Source organism: Callospermophilus lateralis, chromosome 20, assembly GCF_048772815.1.
Source record: "Callospermophilus lateralis isolate mCalLat2 chromosome 20, mCalLat2.hap1, whole genome shotgun sequence".
In the NCBI taxonomy this organism is placed as follows: domain Eukaryota; kingdom Metazoa; phylum Chordata; class Mammalia; order Rodentia; family Sciuridae; genus Callospermophilus; species Callospermophilus lateralis.
In genome coordinates, this window is record NC_135324.1 from 95,424 (window position 1) to 121,010 (window position 25,587).

The window sequence follows — 25,587 nt, forward strand, 5'->3', positions numbered from 1 at the left end:
GGAGGATGGGTACAGGAATCCCAGGGTCTCGGAGGCTGAGGCAGGAGGATTGTGAATTCAAAGCCAATCTCAGGCCCTGGGCAACTTATGAGACCCTGTCTCAAAATAAAAACGAGGGGTGGGGCTTGGACTGTGTATCACTGGTTGAGGACTCCTGGGTTCAATTCTTCGTAGGAAAAATAAACTCTTTGGTCACAGCTGGATAGATTCAGAAATATGTAATTCTCCTGGGTCTACACTGTTTCTGTTGTTGAAAGTGTTTGCTCACTCTCCTTCATGCTCTGGAGAAAGGAGACTCATTTTTTTTATGCTGCTACTATGCAGTTTTGCCTTCAGGCAAATAAGACTTTCTGGTCATTTTAAAGCAACAATGAACTGGGGTCTTAATTTATGAATATTTTTGAAAACTCATGACTTCCTCTCATCCCTATTTTTCCCAAACTTTCCTGTTTGCACGACTACATAGTTTGAAAGTAAGACTGAAAATCATTCCTTGAATTCTCTGATTTGCAGGTGATTTAAACATGCTACTGAAAGGGTTTTACAGTGCTGTGTGCTTGCCTTGCACATGTTTTAACATGAATTAAACACAATAAAAGCAAAGTCTCCATTTCACACAAATGGTATAAGAGAACACCATTTTAGAACTAAAATTTAATTTTTTTATTTTAAAATGTTGTACATAAACGATTATAGTTAAACATAGATGTTTAAGTTATTCTTTAAAGCTTCATCAGTATATATTTTACCTACATGAAACAGTTGTGTAAGAACAGATGTATGTAATTTTATGTATCAAGATGTAAGGGAATAATATCTGTGCCTGTGTTCATGTGTGCCTTGTGGAAGATCTTCCTAGTGTCATTTCTGGGCTTGTCATGGTAGCAAACATGAATATAGTGAATTAGTGAAAAAATAAAACTTTATTTTTCCTCATAACTACATCTGGGAAAAGAAGCACTTTTTCCCTAATGGTGTAGAGAATTTCTCTTTTAGACAAACACTGCATGTTCTTACTCATCTACAAAACTTAAAAAGCATTGCACACACTCTCCAAAAAATGTTGTTCCAGCAGATCATTCAACAAATTCTCCAGCATAAATTTTAGTCTTGGGCATTTGATTCTATAAAAATGTCACCTTGAACTTGTAATAGAGATGACATCTTAGAGCTCATCTTTCAGGAATGGGCAGGACACCTGTCCTTTAATTAAAACCCTGAAACACCAACTCTGTTTTAAAACAGCACCAAGTCTAGTTATAAAGTCTTAAAAAGGAAAAAAAATAACTATGCTCTTGGTAATTTCTCCAGAATGATCTAACATAGACTAGTTACCCTGGCTAGAGGATTAACAACAATGTGACATGTGTAGCCACCTCAGAGAATTCCAAAGACAGATATGAAATTTCGAGTTCTCAGAACAGGATTGTGCAAATGTTCTACTATGTTGGTTTTTCTATTTTCTTTTTACTTTTTTTTTTTTAGCAGAGTTTGCACACAGGAGCAATTAACCACTGAGCCACATCTCCACCCTATTTATATATTTTCTTTAGACACAGGTTCTCGCTGAGTTGCTCAGAGCCTGTGTAAGTGGCTGAGGCTGGCTTTCAAATCACATCCTCCTGCCTCAGGCTTCTGACTGCTGGGATTACAGGCGTGCACCCCCATGTCCTGCAGTAATTTCTTTCTACTCTTTCTTTTCAGGCAGGGACACAGCTGATCTGTATTTAAAAACTGCATTGATTCTCTCAAGTCACATGCACAAAGAACTTTATGATAATAAAATTAGAAACCAACGTTTCTAGAGAGTTCATTATGTGCCATGAACACTTCCAAGGTTGGTAGGCACACTTTACTTTTTCCCACATAGTCTCTGCAGGATCCACATAACAGGAATCTTTTTGTGGACAGCTGAGATGACTGGACCTCAGCATCCTTGGGTGCTTAAGAAGAAGCTACCATAAATGGTAGCTCTGAATTGCAACTTCAAGCAATCCGACATCAGAGTTCACACCAATATTGTTTATATATTACAAATATTTGGTCTGGTGGGAAATAAGCCAGAGTTAACATGGTGCTGACATGAAGTAACTCCATGCAGGTTTAGTCTGTGGACACTCAAGTTTGGGAGGGTCTCACTTCCATTTTCTTGCATTCAACCCCCCTGAAATTTGGCCCAATTTGTAGACCTCCTATTATGCACCTGACAGACAAGATCAGGAAATGGAAAATCAAGTAAGTTTCTGTCTTGCCCCAGACAACCTCAGACATGAGGTAATAGGAAGGAAATATATTCTTTTGAGCTGTGACATGACCCCATTTTTAAAACATCCCTGGCACTTTTTAATTTTTATTTTGAGACAACAGGGTCTCAGGAAGTTGCTTAGGTCCTTGCTCATTTCCTGACATCAGCATTGAACTTGCCATTGTCCCATCTCAGCCTCCCGAGCCACTGGGATTACATGAGTGTACCACGGCACCTGGCTGAAAATTCTTAATGTACAAAAAAACTGAAGAATCAATATGTATGCTGCTGTGGAGGTCCCAGTAAGATTGGAAGGTGTTGAGATAAGGTGGTGCGTGGAGATGTGTTCTCCAGAGTGTCAATAGAACCTAGTTTTATTTTTTTTTAATTTTGTGCTGGGGGCTGCTTGGTGGGTCAGTGTACCAGCACCAAGTTACACCTGGACCTTTTGACTTTGTATTTTGAAACAGGGTCTCACTAAGACGTCCAGACTGGCTTCATTCTTGTGATCCTCCTGCCTCAGCATCTTGGGTCACTGGGATTTCAGGTGGACACCACTGTGCCCCACACCAGAACTGAGTTTTCATGTGGAATAAAAATACAGTTGGACGAATCTTCTTTTTTCTTCATGGAAGTGGTGTTCATTTGAGATTGATGAAGGAGGTCAGATTTGCCAAAAAAAATATATATATATTTGTGTGTTACTCTGGTCACCATATTTTTCTTTCCCCCGTAAGATGAACAAAGCTAATAGACTGTACAGTAATATTCACATAAGAAACACTGTGTACACCGTGACTGGCGTTGGGGTCATGGCCAATGCCCTTCTTCTTCTCGTCCACATCTCCTTGCACATTACTGGGCACAGACCTAAGCCCACTGACCTGCCCATTGGTCTCCTGGTCCTGATCCACCTGGTAATTCTGCTCATCAATGGGTTCATAGCTTCGGACATTTTTATTCCTCAGGGGGGCAGGTGGGATGACCTGACGTGTAAATTGCTCATCTACCTGTACAGGTTGATGAGGGGCTTCTCCATCTGTGCCACCTGCCTGCTGAGTGTCCTCCAAGCCATCACCCTCAGCCCCAGGAGCTCCTGCTTGGCAAAGTTCAAACATAAATCCTCACGTCACAACCTGTGTTTCCTTCTCTTCCTGTGGGTCATCTACTCATCCTTCAGTAGTCACCTCTTCATCTCCATTACTGCTACCCCCAACTGGACCTCAGACAACTTTATGTACGTCACAGAATCCTGCTCCTTCATTCCCATGACCTTCTTCCTCCGGCACAGCTTGTCCATCCTGCTGACCTTCAGGGAAGCCTCCTTTATAGGAATCATGGCCCTCTCCAGTGGATACATGGTGGCTCTCCTGTGCAGGCACAAGAGGCAGTCCCGGCATCTCCACAGCACCAGCCTGTCTCCAGTATCATCCCCAGAACTGAGGGCCACCCAGACAATCTTCCTGCTCATGAGTTGCTTCGTGGTCATGTCCATCTTGGACAGCGTTGTCTCCTATGCAAGAATCACACTGAAAGATGATCCAGTATTTTACTGTATCCAGATCCTCGTGACCCATAGCTATGCCTCGTTCAGCCCTTTGGTGTTTATTTGTACTGAAAAACGTATAATTAGTATTTTCAGATATATGTGGGAGAAGACAGTAAACGTTTCAGTAGCCAGTGGTGGATAAGTTCTGTTAAGGTGAGAAACTGCGCTGAATTTGGACTGATTTATCATGACAGAGTGCGTAGTCTTTTGTTTAAATGCAATGCAAAGTCTCGCTCCCTCTGTTAAACCATCCACTTGGACATGTGTGGATGACAATTACATCAAAGAGAGCCAAACCATGTGCCTCTCCAAGATATTACAGGGATGTCATGTTTCTCACTGGATCCTTAATAGGGGCCTGTGTGTTGGATGTCACTTGTCATAACCTGGGTTATTTCAAACTCTTTTTAGATACACAACAGTTCCAATGCTTCTCGAATATTGCATTGTCTCCATTATCTGTATTTTTCCAAACTACACTTGTAAACATATTCTACCATGAAACCTCACATGATCCAGCACACACACAATACACACTCATAGGTGCCGACACACACATTCTACATGCAGTTAGTCAAACAGTCATCTCTACATCACTGCTCCTAAAACCATGCTTTAAATATTCAAACATAGAAACAAATCAACACCTACAACCATAAGAATATGTAAACAATATGCAATGGCCTTAAAATGGAAGAATATTCTGGAACACGGGGCTGCATAGCTGAGTCCTCAAGTTCTACTCAGTGAAGCTGGTTTAGTCACAAAAGAATAAACATTGTATAAATGTACTTAAAGATGGTCGGAGTTGGAGTGGGCAGAGTGACAGAGCAGGAACACAAGGGCGTCCCAGAGACCAAGGCAGGGGGCAGTGGGGAGCTGTCCCTTGGTACGTGGAGAACCTCTATTCAGTTAGGAAGGGAGTGCTGTCGTGGGTGGTGGTGCAATAATGTGAATAGATTCAAGGCCACTTGACTGATTGCTGAAAAGTGGTCAGAATGTTTATGTTATATATATTTTATCCTCATAAACGTGTTTTTAATTATCAACTCAGTTGTGGAAAACATTCTTTGTGAAACTGTAAAGTAAGGGATAAGACTCTAAATGTGCCGCAGGGTCATTTGGTGAGCTTTGAAACATCAGAGCTGATTTGTCCCAGGGATGTGAAGATTGGTTTTGAGAAGCTCACTTCTGGTCTCAGCCTCTCCCAGGAGAGGTGTTCTCCATGCGGATACTGATAGGCACCACTGTGGGATGCTTAGCCTTCCAAAGACGTTCAGCATCACAGTGGGTAGCTCCCATGTTGAGGCTTCCTGGGTGAGAGGTGCATGCGGTCAGAACACCAGGTTTAGATAGTGAGTCACACGTGGAAGTTTACCAATCATCACAGCAGTGCTGCAAAAATTATGCACTTGTCATATATTCTATTTAATTAGAAAAATTAGGGAAATATAAAATACTCTCAAATCAAAGGTCTTTATAAAAAATGTAAGTAGTAAAGGAAGCAAATAGTATGAGATTAAACATTTTAAAAATCAGAAAGGAATATAGAAAAGAGTAGGAAGGGGTCCAAAGGATTACAGAACAAAACAAAGTGGCTGTTTAAGTTATTATGAATAGGTGTTAAGTCTGAACCAATGAAACTCCTCAATCAATTGATATTGGGTGGCTGAGATCACAATAACAGCAGCACAATCCTAGACTGCACATCAAGGTGTACCTGTATACCAGGACAAAAGGACCCAAGAGACATGCAGAACATCCCAGGCAGAACACAGTACTCTGATGTGCTTGGAGCAGCGCACACAAGAGGACACACACCAGGTCACAAACAAGCCTCCTCGATCTTAAGGACACTGATATCCTGTCAAGTATATCAACAAGCACCATAGAGTGAAGATAAAATTAAAGACTGAAAACTGTCAATCCCAACTACATGGAAATGAAACAACACCATTTATCCAGTCACACATGGAGAACTCACAAGTGGAATCAGAAATTTCCTTGAGAAAAAAACGAGGATCAAAGTACCACCTATTAGAACTTGGGGGTACATCAGGAGGATGTCGCAGAGATGTGAATCAACACGTTTCCATTCACAACAAGATTGAAAAAGAGAACCCTAGACACACACAACCTCAGAACACTGAGGTTGGAAACTGGAACAAACAAGTATTGATGGAGAAGAGTGAATCAGTAACACAAGACACCCCCACCTCTCCAAAAACAGCCCAGAGACACACGACTTCATGATGGAGGGCTACACATTGAACAATTAGCATCAAACCATCTTGATCTCCTCCAAATTCAACATGTTGAAAGCATCATCCATGGTGAAGGCCTGGGGTTTACCCATGGGACACAGGTGGCTCAGTACATGCGGATCAATTATAGGGACACCCAACAGCATACAAATTCCAAAGAAGGAGAGACACTGTCTCATGAGTGACATGTTCACATATGTATAAACACTAAAGATCCCACGGAATTCCTTTCAGGATTCTGAGAGGCATTCAGCAGAACACAAAGGCAACATCCCAAGAATTCTGTTTTGTTTCTTTACAATTGCCACAAAATATGTGAAAAGAAAATTCAGAAGACAATCTCCACAATAAACCATTATAAAGAGCAAAATACCGAGGCATGAACTTGGCCAGGGAAAGAAAACACTTCTACCCAGAAAACTATAATGATGCGAGAAATTAAAGCAAACAGGAATCAGAGGAAACATGCATCGTATTCATGATGTGAGGAATCAATATCAAAATTATCCAAATCTCAGGAAGATATTTTACAGAAATAGGAAATGAGGTAGCTAAAATCCACATGCAACCCTACAAGACCCTGGATAGTTAGATCAACCCTGATAAACAACAAAGCTGATGGAACCACACCCAATTTTTTTAACATATTTTGAAGCTATAGTAATTAAAACAGTGTATTAGGGCTGGGGATGGATCTTGGAGATGTAGCACTTGCCTAGCATGCACAGGCCCTGGGGTTCATCACCAATACTTGAAAACCACACCTACATACAAAAGAAATAAAAAAGGAAGAAAGAAAAAAAAATTATGGTATAGTGGGCATAATAGTGAACCTATAAACTAGTGGAACAGAACAGGGTGTCTTGGTAAACGTCCTCATACAACGTCATGGAGGCATCCTTCAAAGCACTGCCATATATAGCCAATGTAGTATGAATAGTCTTGTCAACAGATATTTGTATGCAGAAGAAAAATGATGGACCCTTGTCCTACAGCACACACAAGGATCAAGTCGAGATGGATTGAAGATGTAGATGTGTGACCTGAATCTGTGAATCCTGTCCCCCGCCCCCCAAAAAAAAACAGTTGGAAATCTTCATGACGTTGGAATAGGAAACTATTTTCTGGGATATCACGCCAAAAGTACAGGTAGCAAAGTCAGCAATATGATGACATGAAACTCAAAGTCTTCTGTACAGAAAGGTAAACAGTAAGCTGTCAACAGATAACATACAGGATGAAGACCACATTTTCTGATTATATATCAGGAAAGAGGTCGATTTTCAACGTTTGGAACTGGGGATGGAGCTCAGTTGGTAGAGTGTTAGCCTTGCAAGCACAAGGCCCTGGTTTCAGTCCCCAGCACCACACACACACACAAAAATAACCTTTATTAAAACCTCAGAACTTAGTAAAACATATAATAACTTCATTAAAAACAGCAGAAGATATGAATAGATATCCCACCCAAGCAAAAACACGTATGTGGCCAACGAGCAAAGAAAAGATGCTCAACATCCATCAATTCTCAAGGAAATGCCAATCAGAGCCACCACGAGGTGAGGTCCTGTCACAGCAGTCAGGAGGGTGATGATGTGAAAGGAAAAGTCACCATGACTGTGGAAGGTGCCGTGTGCCTGGTTGGGTGCCTGTCACGGCCCTTGAGAAATTCTGATAAATATCACCATTGTACTTGTGTTTTGTAAGCAAAGTCCAATAAAGAATGGGATCTGAGCAGAAGGGATGGATGGACACATATCTGCTGCCATTCTTTACCACCCAGGTCAAACATAGCATCTTGGGTTCTCCTGGGCATTTTACATGCATTTGATTCTTCCTTTTGATCTGCAAGTCCGGGTTCCCATCATTTGTCATTTAACTGAGTCCTGGACAACTTCTGTTTTGATTTGTCTGGATCCTGGATGTATTCTATTTGTGTATGCCCTGTGGATGAATAAAAAAATGTGGAAAAAGTCATTTTTAACTCCACTCTTGAAAAATGATTTGGTCTTCATGTATAACGTTTGGAGGAAAAAAAGTTGTTTATTTGTTTTTGTTTACATTTTTAAGATACGGAGGGAATGTGGGGGTAGAAAGATAGTAACATGAAGCCGACATTATTACTGTATGTATATATGAGATTGCATGGCCAATATGATTCTGCAACATGTACACTCAGAAAAAATGAGAAAAAGTGTATCCCATCTATGTAGGAGATATCAAAGTGCATAAATGCATCCTACTGTCATGTGTAACTAAGTAAAACAAATTTTAAAATTTTTTTTTAAAAAATTATGGTCTTGTTGTCTTCTGGGTCCCAGGGTCTCGGGAAGCAATGTGCTTCCACTGTGTTCTAGGGCCCCTGATGAGCTGATTTTGAAGGGCGTGCTCTGCATTTAAGACAACCTCCTGCTTTCAGGCAGTTTAAATACAAAGTGCCATTGTCATTTGTGTATATTTTGACTATATCATGACTCAAATAGAAATACTATGGATATGCGTGTCTCTGTATACTGTATAATTTTTCCAAGTTTCAAAGACCTTAGAAGGAAGTTGGGTTCTATATCAAAACTTACACAGGGTGACCCTGCATTACTGCAAAACATCTGCTAGGATTTCTCTCACGAAGCATTTCTTATCCAAAACTAATTTCACAAATTACAAGTGAATTGAGTCAATCCTGACCCTGTACTCAACCACTTAGGTGCATGACAGTGAGGTTGCAAGGATATTTAACGAGAAAAAATGATGCCTGTTTTCCATTCCTGGAGACAAAATATCCAGGAATACAAGTTCCTAAAACTTGGGAAAATAATATTTATGCACATTAATCTTAGATTTTTGGGATGTCAGGATTTTTGGTAGGGTCATGGGTGTGCATCACTATGCCTGTCCCCCATAAAAATATTTACTTTAAAAAAAAATTCTCTCTTCTCCCAGAACTGCTGGAGACTTATTTTAAAATATTGGTAATGTCAATATTCTGAAACAGAAAACATGTTTACAACTTTTTAAGTTTACAAGGAATTTTGGCAAATATCAATGTCGACAAGGATGTGTGTGTGTGTGTGTGTGTGGCGGGGGAGTTTCACTCAACCATTACTGATGGATCTACAAGTTTTTGTGACTAGTATAGAAATCTGTATGGAGATTCTTCAGAAAATGTAGAATAAACCCATCATTTCAATAAGTCATCCTACTTCTCAGTATATTCTTAAAGGACTTAAACTCCACATACTACAGTAAGGCAGCCACATCAATGTTTGTATCAGCTCATTTCACTATATCTAAGCTATGGAATCAATCTAGGTGTTGGAATAGTACTCAGTCACATTAAAAAATGAAATTATGCCATTTGCTGGTAAATGGATGGAATTAGGGACTATTATGCTAAGTGAAATAAGCCAATCCCCAAATCCCAAAGGCTAAATATTCTCTCTGATGTGTGGATGGTAACACATAATAAGGGATTGGGGAAGAAGCAATAGAAGTTCATTGGATTAGCTAAAGGCAGAATAGCAATAGAAAGTGGGATGGGAATAGGAAGGACAGTAGAATGAATGAGACATAACTTTCCTACGTTCATATATAAGTATACAACAAGAGCAACTCCACATCACTTTTATCCAAAATAATGGGATCCTAATTAGAAAAAGTTAAATTCTGGGTACGTACCATGTGCCAAAACACACTCCTCTCTCATTGTATAAGTAGAAAGAACAAATATAAATAACCAATAAGATTGATCAACTCTGGGCTAAGACAATCAAAAGGAAGACAGTAAAGACCCAAATCAACAAATCAGAGATAAAAATGAACTATCACCACAGACTCTTGTGCGATCAAGTGGGTAAACAAAAAAAATTTGCAAAATTTACACCACCCAAACCTCAAAAATCTAGAAGGTATTGGCTGATTTATAGATACATGAAAGTTGCCTAAACTGAACCAGGAATATAGAGATTCAAAACAGAAATACCAAATCATTAAACAGAAACAGCAATTAAAAGTCTCAGAAAGAGTACTGGGGTTGTGGCTTATGAGTAGCATGTCTGCCTAGCATGTGTGAGGCACTGGGTTTGTTTTCCAGCACAGCATACACATAAATAAAAATAAAAGCCACTTGAGATGTCTGTCTATCTATCTATCTATCTACCTATCTATCTATTTATTTTTTAAAGAAGCCTACCTTCAAAGAAATCCAGGTCTAGAGGGCTTTTAAAGAGAGTTCTACCTGACCTTTAAAGAAGAAATAATACCAGTCTTTCTTAAATTATTTCATGAAATTAAAAAAGAATCAATGCTCCCAAACACATTTTATGAGTCCAATATAACTGTGATGCCAAAATCAGACTAACCATCTAAAAAGGAAAAACATAGACCAACATTGATGAACACAGATGCAAAATTTCTTAATATTAGTAAACAGCATTCAAAAACATATTAGGGAGATCATACATAACTATCAAGAAGGTTTGATCCCAGGGATGCATGTCCAGTCCAACAAACACAAATAATAAATATAAATATAAATATAAATCACCACCTTAATAGAATTAATAACAAGAATTCTATGATCATCTCAATAGTAACAGAAAAGCCTTTGATAAAATACAGTGTACATTTATTTTAAAAACACTAGAAAAACTAGGGATTCAAGAAACTTAACATTATAAAAAGTTTATAGGACAAACCCATAGCCAACATCATACATACTAGAGAAAAACTGAAAGTATTTCTTCTAAAATCAAGAACAAGATGAGGATTTTCACTATCACCACTTCCATTCAATATAGGTCTTAAAACTCTATCCAGGGTGATCAGGCATGAGAAAGAAATTAGGGGCATACAAATTGGAAAAGAAGTCAACTATCACTGTCTGCTAATGACACAATACTATATCTGGAACTTCCCCCCATAATTCCACCACAAAACTTCTGGAGCAGGCAAACTCCATACTTCCAGCTTTTTGATACTTGCCAAAGTGTCAAAATGGATTTAACAAAGGACATGGATACAAGGTCAATACTCAAAAATCATAGCTTTTTCTAAGAAAGAAATCAGGAAAGCCACTCCCCTTCACATAGCTTCAAAAACTTCTTGGGAATTAATCTAACCAAAGGTTGAAAGATTGCTACTATGAAAACTAGAATACTGGAGAAAGACATTGAAGAGAAACTCAAAAGACCAGAGATCTCTCATGTTCTTGATGGGCAGAATTAATACAGTCAAATGGTCACATAATCAAAAATGATAATCAAATTCAATGCAATTTCCATCAAAATACTAAGGCCATTCTCCATAAAAGTAAAAAAAAAAAAATCTTAAAATTTATTTGGAGGAAAAAGAGTTCCACTGTAGTCAAAACAATCTGAGCATGGAAACTCATACCAAAGGCATCACAATACCCAATCTCAAATTATAACTAGAGAGCTATGGTAGCAAAACCAGCAGGGTATTGGAATCAAAGAAGACCCAAAGATCAATGGGATAGAAGGTGCAGACAAACCCCATATTTACAGCCTTTTGATACTTGACAAAAGTGTCAATCATAAATATCAGAGAAAAGTTTTTGAATAAATTGTGCTGGGACAACTGGATATCCCTACATAGAAGAATAAACTTAGATCCCTGTATTTTAACCTGCACAAAGTCAAAATCAAAAGAGATCAAAAACTTAAGAGATTTCAATGGAAACCTTGCAACTGCTAGATGAAGACACAGAGTCAGCATCCCATCACATGCACCAGCTTCCTAACTGAACACTTAAGCTCATGAAATAAAGCATCAACAAGTGGGATTCCACCAAATCACAAAGTTTCTGCACATCGGATAAAATAATGACAGATGAGAACAGAGTAAATACAGGATGGGATAACAGCTTTGCCAGCTATTCCTCCAACAGGGAAATAGTGTCCAGAATATATCAAGAACTCAAAGTACTTAGGCCTAACAAAACACATGACCCAATCCATCACAATGGGTAAGGGAGCTCAACAAACACTTTTCAAAATAAGAAATACGGATGGGCAACAAAATATTTTTAAAATGTCCAACATCTCTAGAAATAAGGGAAATGCAAATTAAAACGTTACTGAGATCTCACCTCACTCCAGTGAGAATGGCACTTAAGTGTTGGTGGGGATATGGGAAAATGTTACACGCTTACATTTTTGAGCAAATCGAGGGAGGACACAAACATTGGTCTCAGCCATCCCACTATAGAATATTTATCCAAGAAAATGAACATCAGTCTCTAGGCCACCACCTTTAGCAATGGTTAATTGGGAAGGGGCTTTACTTAAGTGCTACTCTAATAATTCCAACCTTATTGATCCTGAGCTATCCATCCAGGAGGTGACTATACCCTGGAATGCCAGCATTTCCACACCAACTCTGCCCATTTGTTTCTCCATAGTAGATAATGAGACCTATGATTCAGGCAGTCCCCTCTGTTTTACTATTGCCCATGAAACTGTTGTAGATAACTATAATCAGGCATATGTTGGGCTATCTCTCACTGACCTTAGAGTTATAGTTAGTGCTACCTATAGCTATAGACTCCCCCATGGCAAATGAAAGAAAGCCTTGTGGCCAACATGTCCAACAATGCTTTTTGCAAAGCCCCCCTCAGATAATGATAGCATCCCATGGAATCAACGTGTCACTTCCATACCTCATCTCCTTGATAAGAGGAACTTCTCTGGGGAAGAACAACATCTGTGCACCTGGGTTGGTGCAACTCTGGAAGGTAGCTGATATTCCCCAAAACCATATAGGCCACTGCAGTACCTGCTTCATGGGACAAGCTGTTACCAACTGTTATGCAGGAACTCAGTATGGCATAATGGGTATCACACCTATATTGCTAGCTGTTAGCTCCATCAAATGGGCAGCAGCTGGCTGGATGAATGGGTCTATAGTGAGTCCAGACTCTGACCATGGATTTGCCTTGTGGCAAATTTCATCCATATCCAGGATGCACAAGTTGTGTACACCACCCTTTGCCATGCTAATCATCAATGATACTGATGACATAAATATCAATCATACAGAGATCTCTTGTGCAGTCAATACATCCTTCTGGCTTACAAATTGTCTAACTCCTGCTATGAAAACTAAAAATTATATTTATCCTTAGAGTGTCCCCAGCAATCTGGCTTCCAGTGAGCCTGACCAGAGAATGGAGGGGTCCTTCACACATGGAGATGAAGAACCTTCTGAAGGAGATCTTGCACTGGACAAGGCATGCAAATAGCCTCGTCATTGCTTGGATTATCACCCTGGTAGCTACCATTGCCACCATAGCCATTGTCACTGCTTTGCTTACTTTGAGTGTCCAGACAGCTCAGACCATGAACAAGGTGTCTACTGCCATTATAGAAGCCCTTGCCATTCAAAATGACCTAAATAAACTGTCCTGAGCTGCTATTTTAGTCATTCAACAAGAACTAGACCTCCACCAGGAACAACTAGATATTCTATTTATGATGCATATCTCACTTGTGACCCTGAATTCCATAGCATTTGTGTCACCCAATATGCTGTGTCTGAAAATGTAACCTTACACTTCTCCCATTTTTCTCAGTATTTTAAGGGGGCTTGGGATGCTGACTATGTTATGACCATGCATAACCTTACCATGGCAATTGTCAAAACCAATGAGATGAAGGTGTCTATCTTGACAACCTCCTCTTTCTTCCAGGGATTGACTGAACATTGGGAAAACCTGATAGCCAAATTAACTAAATTGTGTAATGCTATCACCCTGGCCCTATTGTTTATAATAGTGATAATATATTTTTTTGCATTGTGTGACACTTATGTAATCCTGTGAAGGCTGGGGAATGAAAAACAGCAATGCTGGCTGAAATCCTTGCAGCATAGTCAGAGGCAGGAGATGTGGGGACAAGTGCATGGAGTACTGCATACATGGCACATGTTAAGGGAATCTGAGTGGCAGGCCACTCTCCCATGCTAGGCATGTGAGTGGCACAACCCTTACCCCATAGGCACAGCCTTAGGTGTGAGGGCATATATTACAGCCTTGCACTTGCTCCATGGCCCAATCCTTGATTGGTCTCTGTAAGGACAGTTGGCCAGAAATTGTATTGGCTGCCTATAATTTGCTAAGCTACTTCCTGTACACACACACACACACACACACACACACACACACACACACACGGTAAGTGTGTAATAAAATCATACTCTGCAGCCACACTCTCCTCTACACCCTGTTCCATGGACCTCCTCGGTGGACAAGAGAGCCCATGCATTCAAGGATGTTTCATCTGCTACTATGTCTCTGTTTTTCTATTTTTCAGCTCTGTCTCTGTTTCATCTCCAGCTCTGTCTCTGTTTTTCTATTTCCTTTCAAGTGCACTTTCATGAGATGCTACAGCGTGGATCCTGAAATCTTCAGTATGGAAGTCCTGGTGCACATGAGCAGTAACGTCAAAAACTCAGGTGACCCACGTGAAAAGAGAGTGGGGAAGAGGGTGCCTATCAGACATTGTAGACAGTGGACCTTCAGAGCCACAGGAGGCACGAGGAGACTCTGCCCAGAATTCAGGCATCATGACATGTGGAATGGGTATGGGCTAATTTGAACTTTGGATGGAAGTGAGAGAACTTGGGGTTTCCACATGATTGGGACAGACATTATTTTTTGTCAAAGGAACTTGGAGGAAATTTTTAGCACACCTCTCTCTCCCCAGATGGCTATTATCCAGGACAGATTCCAATCAAGGGACAAGTGGAACAATCCACTGGGGACTCCATCATCCTAGGCTCCCCAGTGGATTCCTGTCATCTAACTATAGACACTCAAATGACAGGCTTCCGAGAGATGAGCTCACCACACCATTTCCTTAAAAATGTTTCAGGTTATTATCAGGTGCACCAAGTGGCCGGCATCCATCCAGCCAAGCTCTTCTCTGTTTCCCTGGATGTAGGCTGTGAGTACATGGGCTTCTGGGAGGAGGGAAGAAGGGGAAAACTGGGTCTCCTAGTGAGGGTTTGGTAGATTTAGAAGAGCCACCCAGCAATAACCACGGTGCTCAACCAGACAATAGTGCTCTGTAAAGTGCAATGAAGGAAATCTTCCTAGGATGTGTCATTCTTTAGTTTTGAATTACTAGAAAATTACTCCTTGTTTTCCTTAAGAAATTTCCACTATTTCAGGTTCCTATTTAATTTTCTCTCGACAGTTGCCTATGCTATCTGTGCTAGTTCCTGTTTTCTGTTATTTAGTCCTATACAAATAGTCAGAGAAGTAATCATGTTCCCTGTCTCCTCTTTATTAGGCATGCTGAGCTTTGCTTTTCTCATGTTCCTGAAAAAAATGGAATGCTCCCTCATATGTAACTTTCTAAATTTTGAGAAACTAAAAAGTAATTATACATAAACCCAAAAGTAACAGAGGTGACCTTATATTACCACAACCATGTATTGTAATTTCTCATGAAATCTTCCTTGTCCTACATTTAATCTCACAAATAAAAAATGAATGGTGCCTCTCCAGATTGGGTGTTCTTCCCAGTAGCCAATTTTGAGTGAGAAGGCAGTGGTCCTCTGTCCCCTTCACATGAAAAGACAAGTGACCCTGATAGTGGTTTCCTTTTCCTTGCCCCCCAAAGATCTGGGAATATAATTTTCAATAGTTGAGCAGGAAGAACATTTGGTCCATTCATCTGGTCTCTTTTTATTATTCATTTTAAAATTCTCTTTCCCATTTTCCTCATAAAGGTTGTGTCTGATAGGCATTTTGTTAGGGAGAATATTTGGAAAAGTTGATCCTCATTCTGTTCAGGTGTCTGGGCTCACATTTTTTAAGTTCATATTTTCATGCAAACACAGTTACAGAACAAGTGTGAATCTACCCCCTTTTCTTCTTTTTCAAGCAAATTGGACTCGACTCACGTCATTATTGACTTCATCAGGGAAACAGATCCTCTTGCAGGTATGTTTGGGTTTCCCAGTAGGGACAGCTTAGTGTCTGTGATGAAGCTCCTTTGGAGTTTCTTGTTGCTGTTAGAAAAGTAACTTTTCTTATATTGAATCTGAAGACAGATTTCAAAATATTGTTATTGTGTAGTCGCATCTTAGAACCCTGAGCTTTACTTAAATCTTTACAATTTATGGAAACAATTGGTGATCATCAACCAGATTTTTCAGGAATCGTGATCACTCATTGATCCAAATATTCTACAGGATTTTCTCCTTCATATTCCTGTAGCTTGTACATTTCACAGTGGCTTTTCACACAGCATAGCACCTGGCTGGGTGTGATTGTGCCCTCCCTGATGTGCAAGCTGTTTCTCGCTAGTGTTCTTTATAGTCTCCCAGCTAGAACTGTGATGCAAAGTACAGCTTGCTGCCCAATTTCCCCTCAGTCCCAAAGTGACATGAAGTAGGACCAGCCCCCCTCCTAGAACTCAATTGTTCATCTTTAGTTAACATACAGTAGGTGATGTGAGTGGGCGGGGGGCTTAAGTACATGGAAACGACAAAACAAATGATGTCCCTCTGTTGCTGTTGTTGTTGTTGTTGTTATTATTATTATTATTATTATTATTATTATTATTATTATTATTATTATTTTGGTACCAAGGTTTGAACCCAGGGGTGCTTAACCACTGAGCCACATCCCTAGTCTTTTTAACATTTTATTTAGAGACAGGGTCTTGCTATTAGGCTTAGGTCCTCACTAAGTTGCTGAGGTTAGTCTCAAAAATGCAATTCTCTTGCCTCAGATTCCCAAGCTGTGGGGATTACAGATGTGCACCACCATGCCCAACCCATGTTACTTTCCCTGTGATTTATGTCCCCCTCTGTGAAATGTCCAGTATTTTTTTTTAGAATAGTTGGCTTTCTCATTTAAAAAAAAAATGTTTTTGCTTCAAACAGTAGGTTTCCAAGTACCATCACCGAGTTAAGTGCCTTAGTTGAGGAGGCCCGTTGAACACATTGCAGGGGGTATGAAGTTCTCATCTTGTCCCTGAGCCTCTAGACTTTTCTGTGCTGAATGGAAAGACTCATTAATGGGAGAGGACATGCCTGGTGATTTATTTTAGCTTGTTTTATGAATAGCTCCTGTTCGCCAGAATGCTTTATAATATAAAGGAGATATTAACACAGACATAGCTATATACTGACCTTTAGAACACTTACATATCTTATAATATTTAAGTGAATAAGGCCTATGTGTCTGATGCATATGATATACGAATACATCAATATGTGATCTAAACTTTGGACAAAAGCTGGGCACAGTTGTGCATGAGTATAATTCCAGGGGCAATGTTGAGGCAGAAGCAGAATTTCAAAGCCAGCCTCAGCAGTCTAGGAAGGCCCTAAGCATCTTACCACAACTCTGTATGTAAATTTTATAAAGAGGTTGAGTGGACTGTAAATGTTGGTCAGTGATCAGGTTCCCCTAGGTACAAAACCTGGAATAAAAAAATATATATATATATGAACACACCTGGATAACTCTAGAAATACTTGATGTCTCCTTCTTTTGCACAGTTAGTTTTTACAGTTAGTGTGTTCACGTACTCTCATATGCACTGGAGAAAGGAGGTTTCTTTTTGTTGCTACTATGCTGAAATTTCACTTTCAGAAAAAATAAGAATTTCTGGTAATTTTAAAGCAACAATAAACTGAGGTTACAATTTATGCATGGTACTGGAAATTCATGGCTTCTTCTCATCCATGCTTTCTTCAAAATGTCTAACTTTGCACGAATAGATTTTTAAGTATCACTGAAAATGATTTTAACTAATTCTCAGATGGGCAGGTGATTAAAATGTTTCTATAAATTTTATAATGGTAGGTGTTTGAGTGGCCCCATGTTTTCAAATCAATTAAACATAATGAATTAAAGTCTCCATTTTCCAGAAATGGCATAAAAGAATGCAACTTCAGCACTATCATTTTAATTTTTTTTTTATTTTAGAATGTTGTAAATAAATGATTATATATGTGTGATATGGACAGGTAGATAGATAGATAGACAGACAGACAGATAGATAGAACCCTAGGAACTCTGAGCTTTACTTAAATCTTTTCAATTCACAGAAACAATGTTTAATATACATATTGTAAAGACATTCTGTAAATCTTCACCAGTACATATATTACCTTAAAATAAAAAGGTATATGAGAAGAGATGTGCATCAGTTTTATGTACAAAGACATCATAGAATAATAGGGCCATGTGCCTGTGTTCATCTGTGATCCATGAAACATCTAACAGATGTGCCCTTATGTAAAATACTTCTAGTGTCTTTCCCAAGCTTGTCCTTGGAGCAGACCAAATATGCTAATGAGTGAAAAAATAAAATTGTCATTTTGCCTGTTCACCCCATTTCTGAAAAAATGAACTTTTTACCCTAATTTTTTTATAGAATTTCCCTTTCTGTGAAATACTGCATGTCCTCACGCATATAGGGAGTGTAAACATGTTGCCCAAATAGAAGTGCAGCTTAGCAGAATCTGGGAAGGTGCGGGGTAAGGAGGATTCAGAGGAGGGGTGAGGGGTACCTGGGCACAGCTGAAGGGCTAGGGTCAGCAGGTCTCATGCCTATAGCTCAATGTGGCCACCAGAGTCTACATCAGGTGATTACATGTAACCAAATAAGAGTTTTGAGACTCTGCACACTTAGAAATTATACAGTTTGAGAAAATCAAGATGTTAATTCCCCTGTAAAGTGTACAGAAAGCAATGTAAATATGTATTGAACTCTAATACAAGACTCTCTAAGTCCAGATATTATGTCATCTAAAGGTTAAAATAATAAATAAATAGATCTGCATTTCAGTGTTTAATGGAAACCTGTACATTACACTCTGAATTCTCACGTGGCACCAAAAATGTTCACACATTTTTAAGATGTCCGCTTTCTTTAGCACTTTTGGTTTTTGTACCAGGGATTGAATCCAGGGCTCTTTACCAATGATTTACATTCCTAGCACAATTTTAATTTATTATTTTGAGACAGGGTCTCACCAACTTGCTATCTGGCCTTGACCATGACATCCTCCTGTCTCTGCCTCCTGAGTAGCTGGGATTTCCTTAGTGTCTTTTACATCCATAGTCTCATGAACTAATTTAGCTTAAAGATTTTGTATTCAGGTGTTATTTTGGTTCAGTATGTGAAAACACAAATTAATCTCATTTATTACTTACAGGAGATGCTTGGGTTAAAGTAAATATATATGTTTTCCAGGAAAATATACAGCCAGTAAGCCATTATAAAATTCTCTAGAATCAGAGATGGAGATGTAGTTCAGTAGTAGAAAATGTATCTGGTATGTGTGAGGCATCAATATAATAAACTCAAGTATCAATTTTACATGTGGACACCTTGAGTCGGGAGAAATGCCATTGCATTCTTGAAGGAAGATGGAAAACTTGGACCCCAAAGAGACTCCTATTTCAAAGTTAGGTTGGATACTTACACTGTAATAAATTCCTCAAGTGGAGTGAATATATATCTATTTTACTTGTGGTTCTGTTTACCACAATGATTCTACATATTTAAGGGTTTTTTTTGTTTTTGTTGTTGTTTTGATTTGGTACTGGGGCTTGAACTCAGGGACACTGAACAAGCAAGTCCCATCCCCAGCCCTATTTTGTGTTTTGTTTATAGACAGGGTCTCACTGAGTTGCTAAGTGTATTACAGTTGCTGAGTCTGGCACTGAGCTTACAATCCTGTAGACTCAGCCTCCCGACCTGCTGGATTACAGGAGTGTGCCATCATGCCTGGATACACATATTTAAGTAGAAAAATATTGAAATATATTTCTGCTAGTATTTGATACTGGATTTGGATCACATAGGTCAAATTGTGATTCAATAACAAAAATTCTTAACATAGGTAGCTGTGTAGGGGAATCAAATCATCCTAAAATACACTCAGTTTTCTCTGAACAGAGATTCCCAACAGATTGTAATTCTGGAAATTTTTTAGCCGCTCTGAGTTGGTGATAGAGATGATCAACTATTAAGAGATTTCTATGAATGAGGATCTGCAGAAGTCTAAAAAATTGAACAATTCCACAGAGATCCTATTGCACAGCAAGCCTTCCCTGAATAGAAAACATGCTTCATCCTGTTTCATGTACGGTATCTCATGTACAGACATGATGAGGATTTGTTCAGCTTATAGATGAGATGAGCCCAGAGCCCTGATTCATGGGCTTCTAAAAATTGAATACTTACCTTTAAATGAAAGATGATATGGGTATATTCAAGCCATCTGACTTCAGAGGTTGCAATACTTAGCATTTTCTCTGTGAATATATGAACAAAAAATGCATGTGTTTATGAAGAAACCAGAATAAAGGTAACAGGAAGCTAACGTAAATATGCATGGCCTAAAACATTGAGAATCTTTGCTTAGGAGGGTTTTCTTCTAATTAAACCTCTATAATTTCAACTGACCCAAAAGTACATAGTCCTTACAACAGGAAAGACACATACTTCACCCTTGCAGTCAGCTATCACCAGAAAAGATTCAAGGTTGTGTCAGGGAAAGATTTTCTATAACATTGGAACTTGTGAATAAGAAATATATGACAGATGTGATCATTTTTAATGCTCAGGAAATACTTTTGTACTTTGCATTAAATGTAATTTAGCCATTATTGGGAAATGATGGGAAAAGAGAGAGGAAAGAATGGTTTCCAGGGTGTGCCAGCAAAACTTCAGTTCAAGGGGAAAGAGGGCACTGGGATAGGCCAACAAATTTTCCTCCTGGCAACAGTGTCGGCTGAGAGGGATGAAATTTAATATTTGTGATAATGCATTTTCTTACTTTTCTCCTTAAGACATGTAATCCATGACTTCTTACCCCAAAAGATGAGAAAAAACCACATGGTGCATGTCGTTATTAACTTAAGAAGCACCTTTTACTCTGAAGGTGGAATTGGGATCTTGGCCAACATCATCCTTTTTCTGTTCCATGTCATCAAGTTCCTGTGTGACAAGAGGCTCAAGAACACCGAGTGGATCATTGGTCTCTTGGCCCTAACCCACCTCCTGATGCTGCTCACCATGGGGTTCTTAGATGCAGACACTTTTACATCTCAGGCAGGGCTTTGGGGTGATGTCACATGTAAATCAGTTGCCTACTTTTACAGGATGATGAGGGGCCTCTCCATTTCAGCCACCTGCCTGCTGAGTGTCCTGCAGGCCATCACCCTCAGCCCCAGAAGCTCCTTCTTGGCAAAGTTCAAGCCTAAGTCCCCACAGGGCAGCATGAGATCCCTTCTCTTCCTGTGGGTCTTCTATATGTCCTTCAGTGCCCATTTCTCCATCTCTGCTGTTGACAACTCCACTGGGACCTCACAGGGCCTTATATTCCTCAGTGACTCCTGCACTATCTTACCCATGAACTACTTCCTCAAGCATTTGTTTATCGTCCTGGGTGCCTTACGGGATGTCTTCCTCATAGGGCTCCTGGCCTTCTCCAGTGGGTACATGGTGACCCTCTTGCATAGGCATAAGAGGCAGTGCCAGCACCTTCATGGCACCAGCCTGTCTTTAAAAGCCTCCCCTAATTAGAGGGCCACCAGGGCCATCCTGGTGCTCATGGCATGTTTTGTGCTCATGTACTGTTCGGACTGCATCATCTCCTCCTCAAGAACCATGTGGAACAATGACCCTGTGTGCTTTTCTGTCCAGATCATGGTGTCCAATGGCTATGCCACCATCAGTCCTTTGGTTTTCATCTGCACAGCAAGACAAAGTGTTGCCTTTTTGAAATGTTTGTGGGGGAAAAACAGTCAATGTTGAATCGTTGCATGATGAGTCAGTTCTCGACCTGAGCCACCACACCACCGTGCATCAACGCATCATGGCATAGTGTGTTTGCTCTCTATGTTGGATGAATGCATAAAGTAGTTTTTAAAAATGATTACATTGAAGCTTCAAAATGAGAAAAACATGACAGGTTATTGTCCTTATGGCTCCAACAACTCTAATAACTTTATATTTCTGATTGATATGTAAAAGGAACCCTAGGTAGTAAATATCACTTTCTTTTTTGAATCAGTCCATACATGTATAGGTATGTGAGAGACTGGAGCAGATTTAATAAATCAAGAGTCTCAGAAATCTACTTTATGCCTATAGATTGTAAACATCCCTTATTATAAACTGCCATCTCATCTATCAATTGAACTTTTATGAATATAACAAAAAAACGGATATAGGGACATCAACTGTTATTTAAACACCATTGCTCAGGATACCATATTTATAATAGTCAATGATAGAGACAGTTTGATATTTCCAAGCATATGAATGTATGAAGATATAATCTGGATATATCATGGAGTTCCAGTCAACACTAAATAGGAGAATGATTCTGATGCATAGGACACCACAGATGAATCTTGAATTTATTATGTCAAGAGGGTACAGGGCGACCCCCTTGCATAGGCATCAGAATCAAAACTGTATACATATACACAGCGGGTGGAATCTTCAGTAGTACAATATGCAAAGAGCATATATTGCATTAAGTCCTAAACATAGCATAAAATAGGAAGGTAATGCTGATGTATAAGAAGGCGATGCTGATGTATAAGAAGGTGATGCTGATGTATAAGAAACCACAGATGAATCTTGAAATCATTCAGTCAAGTTACCTTCACTCACAAAGGAATAAATAAATAAATAAACGTGGTGTAAATCTACCTGTAAAAGATAGAAATTTGGGTTGCATAATTTATATAGACAGAATGTAATATGGCGTTTTCCAGCAGTTGAGGAAGGTGTGCCCTGGGGAATTTTTATTTAATGAATCCAGATGTAAGGAGGATGAAGCACACAAGTCACACAGGGAGAACTTCCTGCATGGGTTATCTTTGCAGGATTGTTCTAATTTTTAAAATGCAGATCCTCATTTATGTCAGTTGGTAGAATTCTTAGGATTGTTTTAATATCTGATCACCTTCTGTCACTAACTCAGAGAGCTGAAAAAAATTACCAGCATAGTACAGTACATTGGAAATCTCTGGAGAAAATTGATGGAGCTTATGACTATTTGAATTATTCTGTATAGTTACATATTTTATATATTTTGATTATCATGTCAGAATCTGGTCTATTCACACAACTGCTATTATAAAATATTTAAAAGAACACCTTTTTTGCATTGTTTTCTATTTATATTTGTGGAATTCTTATGGAAAACCAAACCATAAATTAAAATATATCCAGGTACACTCCATTATGAGGATTTCATTAAAGGATAAGTATCCAAACTAATATGGAAATATGAGTCTTCTTGGAATCCAGGTTTTCTTCCATCTTTCAAGAAATCAGTGGCATTTCTCCAAACCCAAAGAGGTTTAGATATAAAATTGATCCTCAAATTTTTGTTTTGCAATTCTGGATCTCAAGCCCAGGACCTTATACATGCTAGGTAATTCTCTACTACTGAGCTACATCCACAAACCCTGTTTGAGAAAAATTTGTAATAACTTACTGTCAGAATATTTTTCTGGAAAACATGTATTGACTTTCATGCAAGCCTCTCATATATGTAATAATTAAGATTTAATTTGTGTTTGCACATACTGAATGAGAATATCATCTAAAAAGTAAAGTCTTAAATCTAAATTAGTTCATGGGCATATAGATGTGAAAGAAAACATGCTAAGAAATTCCAAGTCCTTTAGGGGACTTGGGAGGCTGAATCAAGAAGACCACAATTTTGAGGCCAGACTCATCAAGTAATGTGGCCCTAAGTAACTTAGAGAGACCCTGTCTCAAAATTTTAATGAAAGAGCTGTGGACATAGCTCAGTCACAGAGTGCCCCTGGGTTCAATTCCAGGTAACAAAAAGAAAAAAAATTGCTAAGGAAATCTGACATGTAAAAGATTTGAGAATATAAGGTAACTTTTAAGAATTCAGAACTCAAGTAGATATTTGCTTAAAAGTTTAAATGCAGATTTTAAAAAAATTTTAACCTTTAATTGACCTAACATCTTGACTTATATCTGGAGTACACTATTATAAATCTATAGATGTTTAAATTGTTTTGTGATCACATTATAGTAATTAACCATAATTTATTTTCTCAAATTGTATCATTTCTAAGTATAAGGAGGCTCAGAACTCTTCCCCTCTACTGAGTTGTTTTTATACATAAAAATGTCATACATCCTTTTGCATATACTTGTTTGAATTACTAATTCAAATGATGCTTTAAAGAATAATGTATCTGTGCATTTATAGTCAACATACAAACATTTATTTATAACATTTTAACGTGAAAATGTACAATGATTGTTGTGAAATTGCTTTCTCTTGTGCCATTTTTGGAAAGTGGAGAGTTTGTTTTCATTGCATTTAATTAATTTTAAAAGTTGAGGTACCCAAATACAGCCTTAAAAAAACTCTTACAGCACGAGCTACAATAACCTGTAAATCTATGCATCAGATGGAATTATATTCATGTTACTTCAAATAATACAGTCATGGAAATATAAAATTGTTGGATAAAGCAAGGATGAGAAGAAGACACAAATTTTCAATGCTATTCAGAAATTAAGACCTCAGTTCATTGTGGCTTTAAAATGATTGGTAAGTCCTGAAAGAATGAACAAGGCTCATTATTGGAGAAAATGCCCATTTATTGAGGAACAGCTCTGCATATTTACAGAGCCAGGGGGTGGTTTTACAGTTATGACAGTTTAATGGTTGAAGGCTTTGACAGTTGGCAGGAGTGCTTTCTAATTGGTGGATAAGCATCATGTGAGTCAGCAGGGCTAGTCTGATTGGTGTGTAAGGATCATGTGAGCCAGCACGGCTAGTCTGATTTGTGGTAAGGATCATGTGAGCCAGCAGGTCTAGTCTGATTGGTGGGTAAGGATGATGTGATCCAGCAGGGCTAGTCTGATTGGTGGGTAAGGATGAGCCAGCAGGGCTCACCATTTGACCGCTCTTCGCTGGGGGTTGGGAAGTTAGTCTTTGGAGCAACGGCCACTCCCAAAAAGTCCTATTTTCATGAAGGTAAAATTCCACAATAGCAGCAAGAAAAAGGAGTAACCTTTCTCCAGAGCATAAACAAGAGTGAAAGGACATTTGTAAGTACAAAACCTAACTGTGTAGAATGGGTGAGGTCACACACGTCTGGAGGTATCCAGCTGGTTTCAACATTTTTTGGTGGAGGATGTGTACCCAGGGGTGTGTAACCACTGAACCACATTCTATGTCACCATCACCTCTTTTTTTAAATTAAGAGACAGGATTGTGCTAAGTTGCTTAGGGCCCTGCTGCATTGCTGAGGCTGGGTTTGAAATCACGATCCTCCTGCCTCAGCCTCCCATGCTGCTGGGATTTCAGGCGTGCACCACCATACCCAGCTTCTCTCCAAATTTTTTATCACACACTAATGTATCCGTTCAACAAACCCATCAAATACATGCAACTTACTCACTGAAATATTACATGTAAGCATTTTAAAGATAGGTATGTAGCTATGTCTGGGTTAATATCTCATTTTT

At 39.0% G+C, this 25,587-nt stretch overlaps 2 protein-coding genes across 2 annotated transcripts in view; one reads left to right on the forward strand and one right to left on the reverse strand.

Moving 5' to 3' along the window:
* LOC143638420 (uncharacterized) overlaps positions 1 to 25,587 on the reverse strand; it is a 254,715-nt gene that overhangs the window by 43,022 nt on the left and 186,106 nt on the right. The window lies entirely within an intron of this gene.
* On the forward strand, positions 2,983 to 3,936 carry LOC143385690 (vomeronasal type-1 receptor 53-like). The gene has a single exon (XM_076841256.2). It carries the CDS (start codon positions 2,983 to 2,985, stop codon positions 3,934 to 3,936), a length of 954 nt encoding a protein of 317 aa, XP_076697371.2.